This window comes from Pantherophis guttatus, chromosome 1 (genome assembly GCF_059756535.1).
Source record: "Pantherophis guttatus breed Tessera chromosome 1, ASM5975653v1, whole genome shotgun sequence".
Classification (NCBI taxonomy): domain Eukaryota; kingdom Metazoa; phylum Chordata; class Lepidosauria; order Squamata; family Colubridae; genus Pantherophis; species Pantherophis guttatus.
This window is the reverse complement of record NC_142063.1, coordinates 171880262-171896265: the sequence shown is the minus strand read 5'-3', so window position 1 is coordinate 171896265 and position 16004 is coordinate 171880262. Positions and strand designations below refer to the sequence as shown.

The following is a 16004-nucleotide window of genomic DNA, read 5'->3' as shown; positions in this document are numbered from 1 at the left end:
CACACTCATAACAGGGAGGAAAATGAAATGAGTTGAAATGCCAAAAATCCAAATCTATAACTTTTTTAGAATTTAATCTTGGAAATTAATAAATGTAATACCTAGAGATCATTGCTTTGGAAATTCTGGACATTGTGTAGAAGAAATTAAAAGCTCTAAAGTAGGGGTGTCAGACTCAAGGCCTGGGGTCCGGATCCCACCCACAGGGTGCTTAGATCTGGTCGCGGGGCAGTCCTGGAAACAGCAAAGGACTCTGTGCACAAAAAATACAGAATGAATGTAATCTTAGGCACAAAATGTGACTCCATGGAACTTTTCCTTTTCCCTCTACCCAATAACTGTATAGAGTAGAACAAAATTTCATACTGTGCCACTTTCCCTTACATGTGTTCCAACCTGTAGAGGCTGGCTGAATAAAGTATTCATGGATTTCCATAATTCCTGCTCATTATAAAATGCAGAAGAATGCAATATGCTAAATGGCAAGAACATTCACATTTCATACATGTGTAGAGGTCAGAGAATTCAGCTCTTTGTGAATAATGTGGACTTATTTTACCACAGAATTTTTATTTGTTTCCTGGTAATTACAAATGATATTATAAGCAAGTCTAATCCAGCTAATGGTAGCACTGTCCAAGATCAAAACACTTGGTACATTTATTGAGAATTAACCACGCTGAGCAATGTGGTAATAATTTCCAATAAACACACCTAGCTTTGGGCTATGAATTCTGCTAAAAGCCCTGGGCACTTCAACCATTACCAATTTGTTACTCTAATTTTAATGGGGCAGTCACAATAGCTTTATTGGACTGTAGCCAAGACTTCACATAACAAGTGTTTTCAAAATTACAAAGTGCCATGGAAATTCAAGAAATTGCAATTATATGTAATCATATCTTAATCCACCTCTCACTGTATGTAACTTGTTATGTAGCACAATTAATCTCCCTGTGTGAAAAAGCCCATTGCCATCTTCATGAAAGACTAATCCAGTCAATGCCACGGACAAAGGCAGTCACACCGGCTGCAGGCAGGAGAATCGGTTTTGGCAGGGAGACCTGCCCTTGAAGCATCAGAAATCAGAACTTTTACCTCTCTTTCCCAGCTACAAAATAAGTGGACTCAGAAAAGGTATCTACTATAATGTTTATTAAATAGTACTTTTAAAAGGCTTTTATACAAATCATAGAAACACAGTTTGAGTTTTTCTTTAAACACTGAAGAATCACAGTAAAAGCTTTAAAGTCCACATGATCTGGCACAGCCAGTAAAATAGTCAAACTACCTTGAGCTGGTAAGATATGCAAAATCCCGTTTCCTGCATTTCCTCCCCCTCCTTACTCCCTAGACATCTCCCTAGAAAGCAAAGACCAATTATCCTGCAGCTCTCCTACTGGCCATGGTGAAGCTGACCATGGGAGGCAGGGAGGCAGGCAGGCAGGCAGGCAGGGAGGGAGAGAGAGGGCAAGCAATATTTCAGCAAAGGCATTGGTAACACTAGGCTGCATTTCTTTGTCCATTTGGAAAAGAGGGAGGTTACTAAAGAACATGGATCATCAAGCACAACATACATTTGCAGATGACAACATACTGACATGAAAATATGCACCATTTCTTTTCTTTTTCTTTTTTTTCCTTTCACCCTATGAAAAATACAATCAAACACCATTTTCTGCATTAGAACAGTAAAGCACCCAGCACGGAGGTAGGTGAGGTATCAGCTATGCAGCCATATGGCCGGATTCTTGTTCACTGAGTGCACACACAACAAAGCCCCTGTACCTGCCAACATGGAATACAAAGTGTGTGGGACTCTTCAATTGCATGCCATTTGCTCTGCCCTCCCAGTTGAACCTATGCTGAGGGCAGCAGCATCCTCTGCCTCCATTAAAGATACAAGAAACCCCACATAGCCACTCACATATATAATACATACAGAGAACTCACAAGCACGCGCAAACACATATACATTGTAATATATGTATACACGAACTCTCACTCTCTGTATGTCTACTACAGACAGCAACACTACCTTTTAATATATCTATATCATCTCTGAGGTCTTCCTTCATCCACCATACAAGTATAAGAGAAATATGGATGGGACCCCATCCAACTATGCTTTATTCTTCCACTGAAAACCATGGAGTGCTCCAGTGATAAGCCTTAGCTGGCTTGTGGACCTTTCTTCAACATTGGTAGCAATAATCAGTTCTGCCGAAGGAGCCCCTGTAAAATTGGATGATCCCACTCTATATGGTACTTCGGTTGAGGGTGAGCTGAAGTGTATTTGTATATGGTATACCTGGATAGATACAGTCATTATTCTGTTAGAGCAAGGCTGCTTTTAAGGCAGTGCTTTTGAAATGTCCTGCTACCAGGGTACTTTCTCTATGCTGACTTATGCTATGGAAACCCAGGCAAAAAACTAAACTCTTACACAGAATTGGGAGCACATACCAAAGTATTCTCGAGGACATGAGCCATCGGCTAGCCAGCGGTTTGCTCTGTGTGAACAATGGATGTTCCAAAACTCTCGATGTGGCTATTCATTTTAGGAATGATGGATGGCATCTTGCCCATGCTATTTTTCAAGGACATATATTTATAGGCAGTCCTCAATTTACAACTATTCATTTATTGACTGTTCAAAGTTACAATGGCACTGAAAAAAATGACCATTGCAGCATTTCCACAGTCATGTGATCAAAATCCAAGGGATTGACAACTGGCATATACTTCAGCAATGGCTGAAGAGTCCTGGGGTTGCCATTTGCGACCTTCCCAGCCAGCTTTTGATAAGCAAATGGGAGAAGCCGGATTTGCTTAACAACTGTGGCATAAAAAGTAGCAAAATCTGATGTGACTCACTTAATAATCACCTTGCTTAGCACTGGAAATTCTGGTCCCAATTGTGATAATAAGTCAAGGACTACCATTAATATTATTTTTTTCAATGAGTCGCTCCTGCAGGTCTTCTGCGGAACAGAGAAATTAGTGTAAAAATCAATGCTTTAACATCCTAATGTATCACAGAATGAAATGCACCAAAATCAGCTGCACTAAGCACACCTAGACCTGCACAGAATTGTGACTTCAGTGTGTTAAAGTGAAAGTAAGTGCCTTGTTCATATCCTTGCACACAGGTGGTTATTACCACATACACCAAACGTTCTAGACATTCAGCTTGGTAAGCATGCATATAAAACTGTTCAGAGGAGCATTTCATAGACTGCATGACAGGAGATCCTCTATATGTAGGATAGCTGCTGCAAACCCTCGTTTCTATACATGTGTACATATATGACACATGTGTACCCAAAGATGTACCATTACATTCACAAGTAGCAGTTTAGAAATGCATTCCTGCGAAGTGTAACAGGTGAAATGTCTTTAACAATTACTGACAATTAGGTACATTCCTAGAAAAGAGCTTAGCCAGCACAACATCACAAAGATGAAGCTATATCAGCATCATAGCATTATCATTGAATATCAAACTATCATACTAAGCTATGAGGTGTCATTCCTCAAATTACCACATTTAAAAAAAACCTGCATATCCAATCTGCTAATTTAGAAAATGTTCCACCTCAGTCACTGTGATTTTTTTTAAAAAAACAAAAAACAAAACAAAACAAAACAAAACAAAACAACCTGTGGCTTGAAGATTGCTGCCAAGAGCTGAACAAAAGGCATTGGAAATTGAAAGTTGATACTGTAAACTGGTCTGCAAGACATTTCAAGCATGGCACAGCACACATGAAAACATTAGTTATATATATTTGACTATCTGAAAGGACAAAACTCTACCCAGTAGAGATCTGATGGCAATGAAGAAGTGAAGGAGAAAGAGGGATAAGGAGAAATGTTGAATGCCTCAGTTGTAATTTGTTACATCACATATCTCTAAGGGAAAAATATTTTTCTAAGGCACTTTATTAAAAAAAGTCAAATACATATTCACACAAAGCCCTTCAAAAATAAACAAGTTGCTATGCAAACCACAACAAGCAAGTTGCATTTTTCTGAAGGAAGAAGAAGGTGATAGAAGATTGCTCCAGATCCATTTATGCGACATCCATACTAGAATATCAGCTTAACCTTGATACCCTGCAATTTTGCCATAACCTTAGATTTCTAATGGCTGGGTCCTCCCAAAAGGACCTGAATCTGTGAAGGACCGATGCCTTTGCCAGACAGCACAATTATGAATCTGCTCAAAGGCTATATTAGTTTAGAATCCTTTGCAGAAAAATTAAGTCCTTCTTATTGGCTAATGGTGCCATTAAATCATATCTGCCAATTAGAGGTATCATCGCCACTCTGTGTGATGGGCTGAATAACTGCATTTATTCCACGAGCCTTTTAATACTTTTTTTTCCCCATCAGAGTGGACACAGCATTAATAAAATATATTTATCTATCTATCTACCTAGCAGCCTGTCTTCCTCTTGAAATATATAAAAAGCCATCTCCTGAGTTCTTGGGCACCTTATAATTGTGTCTTTTGTTTGCGGCAATGTTTTTACACTAAAAAAACCCAACAAGATTAAAAAAAGAGGGCAGAAAGAAAAGGAGGAGAAAGAGCCCTTGTGATGAAGGCCTCTGCTGTTTCAGTCCAAGATCTGGATTTAATAAATGGCTCTTTTTCACAAATCACTTTAAGGCTCTTCAGCTTCTCTGGAGGAGGTGCTTCTGTCAACTTTCACACCTCAGGCTGCCTGTTTCTTTTGCTTGGTAATCCAGGAAGAAAGTGTTTTTCCTGGTGATCCATGAGCCAAATCCTCCCCTCCCCCCACATCCCCAATCCCTGCCACTCCTTTTCCGATTGGTGAAAGGGAGCCACACGGTTTCCCTTTGGTGGGGTGGGAGAGATGGGGGTGTTGGAAGCGGCTGCAGCTTCCTGGACTTGTTTCACCACCCACAGCACTGAGACAGTCCCTTTCAATCAAGCACCATTTCTGACAGGTGATCTACTGGCTGGGGCATGCAGGTACCTGTGTGTGCGAGCAAGCGTGAGATTATAATTCCTAAGACTAGAAAGGGGAAGGGGAGGGCGCCATTTAGCAATCTCATCTGAAGAAGGAAGTGGCAAATAATTATACATATAATGTCCCTGGCTTCCTCAAAACCAGGTGGATCTTTTGCCTTCTACAAATACGATTGGCTCATAGAAGAAATAAAATGGAGAGCATGGCGGCTGCTTTGTTTGAGTCTACCCAGTTCTTCCTGCAAGAGCAATTACCCACATTTCTTACAACTGGTAATCCTCTTCCAACTTTCTTCCTCTGCTGCTTTCTTCTTCTTTTTCTTCTAAACAACAGCAACCCCCCACCCCTTCAGCATTCCAGCATGGGCTTGTGTAAAATTATGGCATTCAGTTCCCATAGAAAAAGTAATCTTCCCCAGCCACTACTGCTGGAATGAAATGTCAAATGTGATTTCAGTGCAATCAGTCATGCCTCAGAGCAACACTTTTGGTGGTTCATTTTGACCTTGTGTTTGATGCCATCATAAAGCTCAAAGTTATAATTCTCTAGAGTGGTAGAGCTCCGGGAAGAGAGGCTAGTGTAGTAACAGGTGCAGTACAGTAGTAGCCCAGCACAAATTGCCCCTAGAAGGACTCCTAAAGAACTCATGGCTATGATGGTAACCAGGATGGGGTCCAGAGTATATAGCCAGCTCTTCTCTGTGTCCACCAGTGGAGTCAGTGGGGAATTTGTAGAAAGTGTGGTGTGGTTTCTGTCCAGGTTAATGGCATCTGAAATGCAATGGGAAGTAAGAGGTTATCAGAAAAGCAGTCTCAGGTGGGACTAGTAAAGGAAATGTCCCTGAGGGAAAAGGACTCCCATGGACAACTTGGAGGGGGCAGCTTCTAGAACACGGGTGTCAAACTCACGGCCCAAGGGGGGAAAATCATGATATGTCACATGACAATGTGATGTCGCAAGTTTGACACCCCTGTTCTAGAACATTTATCTGAACTTGGTTGGAGGACAGGCCTTATGTGTCCTTTAACCAAATTGTCACTGTGATTGTAGGAGGCCTTCTCCTGAGTGAACCAGACCTTCATTTGCATATTTATAGGAAGGTTAAAATGTCTGAAGCTAAAAGGTCTAATAGTACTTTTAATTAAACACTGTTGCTTTGGTAGATACTGTGTAATTCATTTTAAACTTGTCCTCACAACTATCTTTACTAGTGGGCCTCTTGCTGGTGTTTCTACTTTCTCAAGCCACAAGCAACAGGGAGCTTCTGTCTCCTACATGGAGACAGAAGGTCAATATTCACTGTCTCAGCCTGACCTTCAATTTGCATAACTTTATAATATTTTCCCTTCCCGTGTTTTCTGCCTGCTGTTTCAAAGAAATGCTCTTTGGTTTTACTTTAGTGAGAAAGGCTTAAAGTGCATGATTTTGCTTGCATCTCTAGTGAAACAAATTGCATCTTTTAGTTGCCAAATGTTTCTGCTGCCTAATTTGTCCCCAATTCATGCTCCTGCTAAAGCTTTACATTTCTTTTCCTCTAGATCCATCACATCTGAAGGATGCTAATTCTGTAATGGTGAGAAAATACCAGAAGGCTGGCAGGGAAGCATAGGGAGCATATATATTTAGCAGGGGTGGGTTCTAAATTTTTTTACTACCGGTTCTGTGGGCGTGGCTTATTTTGTGGGTGTGGTTTGATGGTCATGTGACAATTCTTTAGGATTTAGCAGAGGTACTGGTCTACCAGGCTTTTAACTGCTTGCAGAGCCGTACCTGTCTACCCATTTGTTTTTGGAGCGCACCAGTCTACCCATTTGTTTTTGGAGTGCACTGGTCTACCACCACACTGCCTTTTATCGCTGATCAGCTGTAGAGCGGCCCTTTGAAGTGCTGAGGCAAGAGTTTAAACAGTTTTTTGCCGCTCTACCACCACCGAGAGCATCGGAAACCGCTTTCAGGCAGCTTGGCCTCAATTGCCAATCTACCACCACCAAGCAGTTTACAAGGAGTGAATCGGTTCTAGCTGATCAGTTGAGAGGCTTCTTGGCTTCTCAATTTAAAGCTAAGGTGTCTTGGTTTTTTTTTTTTCTCTTCTTTGTCAAGTGAGCCCTGATTTTTTCCTTCTAGCCAATCAGCTGGGACTCAGGAGGCAGTGAATAGATTGGGGGCGGGGCCAGGCAGAGGTGGTATTTACCGGTTCTCCAAACTACTCAAAATTTCCACTACCGTTCGCAAGAACGGGGGAGAACTGGTAGCAACCCACCACTGATGTTTAGTAACAATTATAGAAGAACTTCTTCAGGCCTTGAGGAAGGGAATTCTAGATATTAGCTTGCTGTATTCTAACTTGCTCTCATTCTATATCTGAGAAAAGATATACTGGATGTTTTTGCGAAAGCGGTGTGTGTGTGTATGTGTGAAGATTCTTCCTCAATTTGCTCTTCTCCCTGATTGTCAGAGTCCTCTGATCTTGCACTTGACACATGCAACTGTGCCAGCATCCGCCCACCAATTAATAGATGGAGTTCTCACAATTAACAGGCCCTATTTTGTATAGAGCAGATGCTAATTAGTATTATGCAATGTGAAGGCAAAACTTACCCTGGCTATGGGACCAACTGCTATTAAAATACTGTACTTCGTTCCTATACCCTAAACATGTTTTTTGTAGCCAGAGGCAAGGACCCACATACACATCCCTACCAATTCTAAAGCAAACTGATCTAATCCACATATTCATAAAATGGCTTACTTGTGGCTAAGCAATAATTTGCTTTTCAGAGAATCATAGAAAGTAGAATTGAAACTTGAATACTGAAGCAGGGAATATCTGCTACTCACCATCTTCAGCGTCTTCTCCAAAGTCCTCCCCATGAATTGAAATCTCATCCTCTAATGCTGGGAAATCCACTGGAATGATAAAGATGTTGTAAAATGTCTAATTCAAAAAGCAGGAACAAGATACACTTCCCCTTAAATAAATACACACTTTTCAAAATGGTATTTTTTTTTCAAGGCTGTTTATAGTCAAAGCTAGGATGCATTCATATTTATTAGCATACTGTGGGAAATACATGCATCATTGTAACTTTTTTTTAATATTATAGTAACTTCTATTTTTCTACCAGACGGCAGGGAAAATGAGAATTGGAGGAATAAAACCAGGTAAGTCTGATTACTACTGAAGGAAGCTTCTTTATAATGGCTATGCTTCATTGAAGCATATGATCACATTTCCATAGTGCCCATTGTTAGTCACCATTAATGAGGCATCCATTTAGCATACCCTGTATGTTATCATCTGACATACATCTCAGTAGAAATAAAGACCAAATGACCACTTTCAATTTGGGTATCAAATGCACTCAAACTGGTTTATGGAAGCCGTGTATCATTATTACATGTATGATTGTGAAAGCCAGATTAATCTAGAAAGACAAGAATTCTGTAAATGCCTTCCAATATTCATGCAAATCATTCTTATAAGCCTAACCCTTTCTTACTAAAAAAAAAGAAGCTTTCTTTAGATTTCTAGAAACAGACTGAAAACTAAGTCTAGAGATGTTGTAGAGTATGCTAACACGTCATCACAGTATGTATTTTGTTATGCCTCTCCTGGGGAAGTAGTCTGTGAAAAGCATTGACAAAATGTTTCAAGAAATCTAAGTAGCTATAGTTTCACGATATATTTGAAAATGTACATGCCACTTCCTCAATTTTTTCACCTCACCTCACGCAATTTTTTCACTGCTTCCTTTTCAATGTGCCCTCTGCCCTTTGTTGCCCTCAAACATCACCTTCATTGTCCCACACATTCAACTTCTTCTACATTCTCTCTCTCTCTCTTTTTGGTCTTTCCATATCACCCACTTCTGACTGCCTCCCTCTCTTAGCAGCTCTTTCCGTGCTACCTGCTTCAGGCTATTTACTCTGGAGTCTGGAAAAATTAGGATGGTGACTACTGTACAGTCAAAATGGATTTCTCTGGTAGTTTCCCCTTTTCCTCAGTTTCATTTTTCTGCTTCCCTGATTTCCATGCCACTTGCTCAAAATTTATGTAATCTGCTCAGATTTTCCTCGCTTTCCTCTTGGAAGGAGGGACAGAGGATATTGTGTATGGTTCTGCCCACAGATGTGTGTATGCTCAAGAGAGAAGTAAATGTATGTTTGTACACTCAGCTTATTTTTTTGAAAACAGAGTGTGCAAGTTAACCTTTTTATATCTAATTACCTATCTAATTTGATCAGCTGACAGTCAGACATATATATGAATAGGAGAAACATTAATTTAACAAATGGGGTACTATTAATTTTATAGATGGGATGAACTGTCTCAGGGGTTTTTATGGAAATTATGTGGTTTTTCAAACTAATTTGAAATAATTATGTCTACTTTTTTAGTAATTATAGTTCCTTGGGAATTTATATATTAAAAAGAGAACTGCCTCCATTTAAAAAAAATAATCTTATATCTGCAATGGGGGAGGACATTAAACATTCTACTATATTTTAAAAGTTGACTTTTATAACTGGATTGTTTGTGGATGGGCATTAAATACAATACATTGGTATGGAGCTGAAATTGAATTATACTTCCTTATTAATTTTCTACTCTTTTGTCATTGCAGGGAATCCATAAACATGATTTATACATTTGTACATCAATTAATTTTATTTAATTTTTTTAATGGTTCGTCCACTTTTTGGACCTGGCATCATCCATTTTGGGAGTAGGACATTCTTATCATAGAATGTTTGGGGCCTTTGATCCTATGGAAGTTATAAGGATTAACAATAGTTGTACAGTAGACATTTTGCTTTTTTTTTTTTTACTTGAGGGCAATATCTCACATTTTTAAGGATAAAAAAGCTTATATGTGAACATACATGTAATCATTGGTGCACTTAATACTTGGAAGGCTCACCGCTGATGACAGCAATTCTATCTGTTTAGTTACATTCAATCAGAATAGAGCTGGAAGTGACCTTGGAAGCAGGAGATCCTATACCAGGGATGTCAAACCCAATTTCATTGAGGGCCATATCAGGGCTGTGGTTGACGTTGGGGGTGGGTGGGTGGGCAGGCGTGGCCAACTGGGTGGGTGTGGCCAGTTTGATGCCACTCCCCAAACTGCTGGTATGTTTCTTCTTCATATTGGGTAAACTGGGCTGAAGCGATGTGAGCTGGCTCCTTACATTTTCCAGGATGTCCCTACGTGCCAGATCTGACCATATCATGGGCTGGATCTGGCCCACGGGCCTTGTGTTTGACATCCCTGTCCTATACCATTTCAGACAAGTGACTGTCCAGTCTCTTCTTAAAAACCTCCAGTGATGAAGCACCCACAATGTCTGCAGGCAAGCTATTCCACTGGTTAATTGTCCTCACTGTTAGAAAGTTTCTCCTTAATTCCAGGTTGCTTCTCTCTTTGATTAGTTTCCATCCATTGTTTCTTGTCCTGCCCTCTGGTGCTTTGGAAAATAAATTGACCCCCTCCTCTTTGTGGCAGCCTCTCAAATACTGGAATATTGCTATCATGTTCCCTGGTTCAGTGATGGCTAACCTTTTACGTCACCGCGTGCTGGCCTGCATGCCAGATATGGCACGTGAAACCATCCCGCGAGGAATGCGTGGCCCCGCTGGTCTTTGCATGCATGGGAGTGCCAATACCTGGAAGAGCGGCAGTCCATCACGCATGTGCAAACCATATTCAACGAGTAGTTCTTAATATAACTACATCTACATGGAGGGAAGTAAGCAGTGGTGTACCACAATGTTCCATCTTAGGCCCAGTTCCCTCTTCCGCCCGGTTCCCTCTTCCTGTGCACACACATGTGCTGGTCAGCTGGCCATCGTGCGCGTGGGAGCGGTGAAACCTGGAAGAGCGGCAGTCCGTCACACATGTGCGAACTGGCACCTGAACTTCCGGTTTCAGGCACAGATGTGTACCCGACGAATGGCTGGCCATCATGCATGCACGCAATGTAAACCCAGAAGTTCAGGTGCCAGCCTGCGCATGCGTGACAGAATGCCGCTCTTCTGGGTTTCACCGCTCCTGCGCGCACGATGGCCATCTGACTGGCACGTGTGTGTGCACAGAAGCCAGCGAGGCCACGCGTTCCTCGCAGGATGGTTCTGCGTGCCACTTCCAGCACACGTTCCATAGGTTTGCCAACATAGCCCAAGTCCTTCTTTTCTCTAGACTAGCCAAACTGAAATCCTGCAACCATTCTTCATGTGTTTTAGTCTCCAGTCCTTTAATCATCTTAGTTGCTCTTCTCTGCACTTTTTCCAAACATCTTTTTTGTAATGTGGCGACCAAAGCTGGATGCAGTATTTAAGGTGTGGTCTTACTAAGGCTTTATAAAACAGTACTAATACTTCATGTGATTTTGATTCTATGTATCTGTTTATACAACTGAGGATTGTATTAGCTTTTTTGGCTGCTGCCACACACTGCTGGCTCATGCTTAAGTGATCATCAACTAAGACTCCAAGGTCCCTCTTACACTTACTGTTTTTGACTCTCCTAATCTGTACTTGTACCTTTGGTTTTTCCTGCCCAGATATAAAACCTTGCTTTTCTCCACATTAAATTTCATTTTCTTGGATATGGCCCATTGTTCAAGTCTGTCAAATTCTTTTAGGATCATGAGCTTGTCTTCTGGGGTGTTGGCTATTCCTGTCAATTTAGCTTCATCTGCAAATTTGTTGGGTTCCCCTTCTATTCCCTCATCTAAGTCATTTATGAAGCTATTGAAGAATATTGGGCCTAAGATGGAACATTGTGGTACATCACTGCTTCCTTCCTTCCATGTAGATGCAGTTATATTAAGAACTACTCGTTGAATATGGTTTGTCAGCCAATTACAAATCCATCTGATAGTGATGCTGTCTATCTCACATTTTTCTAGCTTACCAAGAAATAGGTTGTGGTCTACTTGCTGAAATCTAAATATACTATGTCCACAGCATTTCACTGGTCTACAGAAAAGACTACAATAATGAATTCTTTCCTCCTTTGGAACTGGCCTAGATTGCAATAATTAGTTATTATCATCTTTCCATTCTTCTTGAAGCAAAGGGAGGGTTCTGCATCCCTGTAAGAGTTCTCTCTCTGCTAATAAAAACAGACAGCCCTCCCCTTCTTACAGGGTTTGTATAACCCAAACAAATGTCAATCTACACATGGCCAGTTGGGCGTTACATGTGAGGATTGCTGCCTCCACAGTGTGTGTTGGAAATGAGGACGTGACTATTGTAGCATCTTATCTGTGGGCACTTTCCCCTAGATTAATCTTTGGTTGATGTTGAATCATCAGATGTTGAAGTTCCACATGTGAACACAACCGAAGCTCAACTCCCTTCATGAATAAATCCAACCAACAAATGTGCTACATTTTTATTCTTTAGTGTCAGAAATGGTATCACACAACACTGTCCTTCTCATTCTAGGGGGAAAGTATTCTGCTATTCAGCATGTTTCACACAAGTTAAAACACAAACAAAAAAACAATCAGCTGACAATTTGTAAAGCCAATGAAGTGAAACATGAATATATGCTTGACAAGCATGGCAAAAACAAATGCCTCCCACAGAAGGTGGTGATACAACAGTCAGGAATTACAAGCAATTATTAAAACTACAAATGTACTTGCCACGAGAAAACTAAACCTGAACTGCTATGCAGAAATGTGTGAAAGGCTCTGTTACTGGTACAGGCCTTGCTAAGTATGTCTGAAAAACAAAACAATCTCGAACAGGAGCAAAAAAACCAACAACAGCAGTTCAACAACAGTTTGGAGGATTGGGTTTTCAAATCACCCTCAAGGTCAGATGGAGACATTTTGCTGCCTCAAGCAAGAGCCCAGAGGGCACCCTCCTTTGCCACAGCCAATTTTCAGCTGTGTTGCATCATTTAGAGTGGAGCTAGATTGAAAATGTATCTAGACTTTTTTTTTTATTTTCTTTCTGTTGTCATTCAACAGAATAAAAGAATTAGGCATTCTTTTTAAAAATGATCTTGAACAGAATGAAATTCTCTTGCATTTAGTGATGAAGTGGGCAAGGGGTCTGTGAGGTGGCCAGTCTTTCATTGGACCACATTTCTGCAATAATTCACAGCCATTTTGATTTCAAACACTTCCAGTAAGGGAAAAGCTATGAGAGAACTCTCTCCCTAGGGCTTTTTCTGAAGCTTCACAGAGAGTTGCATTCTCCTGAGAAATATCAGTGAACAACACAAGTAGCACCCTCCACACCACCAGCAGTAGAGCTCAAAACAACCACCAAGTGCCATTTGAAAGAATGTCTCAAAGCCTAAAAATAGCCTAGAATAAAAAAGATTCCTCTGCCTCAAGGGGGGAAAAGCTTCTAAGACATCAAATTTTGTAGAGCGTTCATGTAGAACACAACTCTTGTATTACATCTCTGGAGTTGTTGGCAGCAGAATCACTTTGTCCCACTGAACAATCAGCACTGTTTCCATTATAATATGTTCTGTCAAACACTTGGCTCTAAGATTTTGAAACTGCAATGTTGGTGCATTCCCTTAGCTCCTGAGCCTCACTCTTACACCTCAGAGCCGTCTGCTGAGGGAAGAGCAGCCTACTAAAAGAGCCTTAGCACTCAATGGAAAACCCATAACTGAGTATGGAGCCGGATCCTAACCAAGGCATTATCCAGCTGTGAATGTTTTGTGTTCTGCTTGTGTGTTTTATTCCTCTTTCTGAATATTCATCCTTCTTTTCTGTTACAGTGTTAGAACTCCTGTTAATATTGTATGCTACCCAATGTTGCTCAGGAGACAAGCAGCCTTCAAAGTTTGGTAACAAACAAGACAGCAATCAGTATTAGCAGCCACTAATCACCTGAATCCTCCATGAACCTGTACAATCCCATTTTTAAACCAGTCAAATTGGCTCCCATTATCAAAACTGCTGGCAGCAAATGCACTGTTTGGGAAAAAAAAATCCTTCTTGTGTCTCATGAATCTTCCAGCATTTACTTTTAGGGGATGACCTCAGCTTCAAACATTGTGAACGCAAAACTTCTCTTTCATCACATTCTCTATACCATGCATGATTTTAAATAGAGTATCCCCTCCCTTGTCTCTCCTTTTTTCAACATCTATGCTGATAGTCCTTGCTTACTGACCACGCTTTCAGCAACCATTCAAAACTGTGACGTTGCTGAATGAGTGGTAATTACGACTGTTCCTTGAAGCTCTGGCTGTTGCATACTCCTGCAGTCATGTGATCGAAATTAGAGTGCTGGGCAACCAACTCATACTTACGATAGTTACAGTGCTCCATGGTCACTTAATTACCATTTGTCCCCTTCCTTACTGGCTTTCCACAAATAAAGCCAATGGGAAAGCAAACAAAGAAGATCACAAGTCACTCAAGTAAGTCCCTCCCCCCCAACCTCCTTACGTTCATGCAGGGCTGTGCCTTTTATTCCCTGCCATGCCACAGTACCCCCTTCCACAACTTGTGTGTGGTCTGTGCTTAGCCTCCTAGGCCCTGGCTACTTTCAATCTGATAGACAAATATACCAACAAATCAAAGGAACACCAATGGGATCACTACTCTTAGGATTCAAAGCAGAGGCCATAATGCAATACCTAGAAACTGTAACACTCATGAATACAACCCAAAGTATGGATCAGGTATGTAGATTACACCTTTGTCATAAACAAAAGGGAACAACTAGAGAAGACACATGAAGCTATCAATAACATCGTCAAAGGAATAAAATTTACAAGGGAAAAGGAAAACAACAACACACACTACTTTTTCTGGATATCCTCATCAGCAGAGGCAATGATGGGAAATTAGAAACACAAAACCACCCACACTAAGTTTTCCACTACAAAAGTAACAATCCAAGAGAAGCTATGTAAGAACGCTATTTAGAGGAGCACAAATACACTGCAGCAACCCTGAACATCTGGAAAACAAAACAGATAATCTCTACAGCATCTTCTAACAAAATGAATACCCACACAATTTTATCCAAAAAGTACCTGATCATTCAACTCAATATAGCACAATCAACACAAGCTGTTAAAAGGATTATGTATTTATTTATCTTATGGCTGTTAAAAGGCTAACACTGCCATATTTGGAAAAACATCTCACAAACAAACAACCGACTATTACAATCACCGTAGCACATAAACCAACTAAACCCCTATAAAACACCTTAAGTAAACCAAAACAACCCTTAGAAAAAACAGGAGTCATCTATAATATAAGTTTAAGGACTGTAGCGGCCACTATGTAGACAAAGATAGAAGACCTGCAGAGTACATCCCAAGTAACAGTCAGAAGACATGATGAAAATTCCTTAATTATGGAACATAGGCACAGACTTCATCACAGTTTCAGCTGAGAAACTGTGAACATCTTAGAACAAGTCCAAAAATGCTACAGAATTCTTGGAAGTCTGGTACTCCAACAAATCGGTCAGCAACAGGCACATAGAGATAAGCAACATTTCCATAGCATTCAAAAGAGACAATAAAAAACTAAGGACCATAACAGTTCCTTGCCAGCAATCAATATCCAGATTAAGCAGAGATTAATACCAAATTTAATACAATCAAGCAGTCAATAATACCCCAATCAAGAAACCACTAACTCAGATAAACTATCAAAGAGTAAACAACAGCTTAATCAAGGAACCACCAGTATCTTCTAGCTTCAGTGTGCAAAATCATTATATGAAAAGAAGTGCTTAATCTAAACAGAAGGGCTTTAGTTGACTTAACCGGGTCCCTTTAGGATCAAGCTATAAGAATTGCAGGTCGAGGACACTTACTTGGAAACAGCATCTACTGAAACTGGTGACTCAATATATAATTTTTATTAAGAATTTTCACATCAGTAAAAAGCAAATGTAAAGAAAAATGAGAAATAAGGAGGAAAAAGAAAGCAAAACTGATCTGAAGGAAAGAAAAACAGTGACACAAAAAATATGAAGTTTTTTTTTCAACAGTTATA

General features: G+C 40.4%; 1 protein-coding gene across 2 annotated transcripts in view; it reads right to left on the bottom strand.

Annotated features, from left to right (window-relative positions):
* Nucleotides 1–1140: 1140 nt before the first annotated feature.
* The window catches only part of NRP2 (neuropilin 2), a 207191-nt gene continuing 192327 nt past the window's right edge, over nucleotides 1141–16004 (bottom strand). For both annotated transcript variants that reach the window (XM_034431452.3, XM_034431461.3), the window contains exons 16-17: nucleotides 7839–7907; nucleotides 1141–5770 (exon numbers count right to left, since the gene is read on the bottom strand). In XM_034431452.3, the coding sequence (XP_034287343.2) occupies nucleotides 5466–5770; nucleotides 7839–7907 (374 nt within the window). In that variant the 3' untranslated portion in view covers nucleotides 1141–5465. The remainder of the gene's footprint in view (nucleotides 5771–7838; nucleotides 7908–16004) is intronic.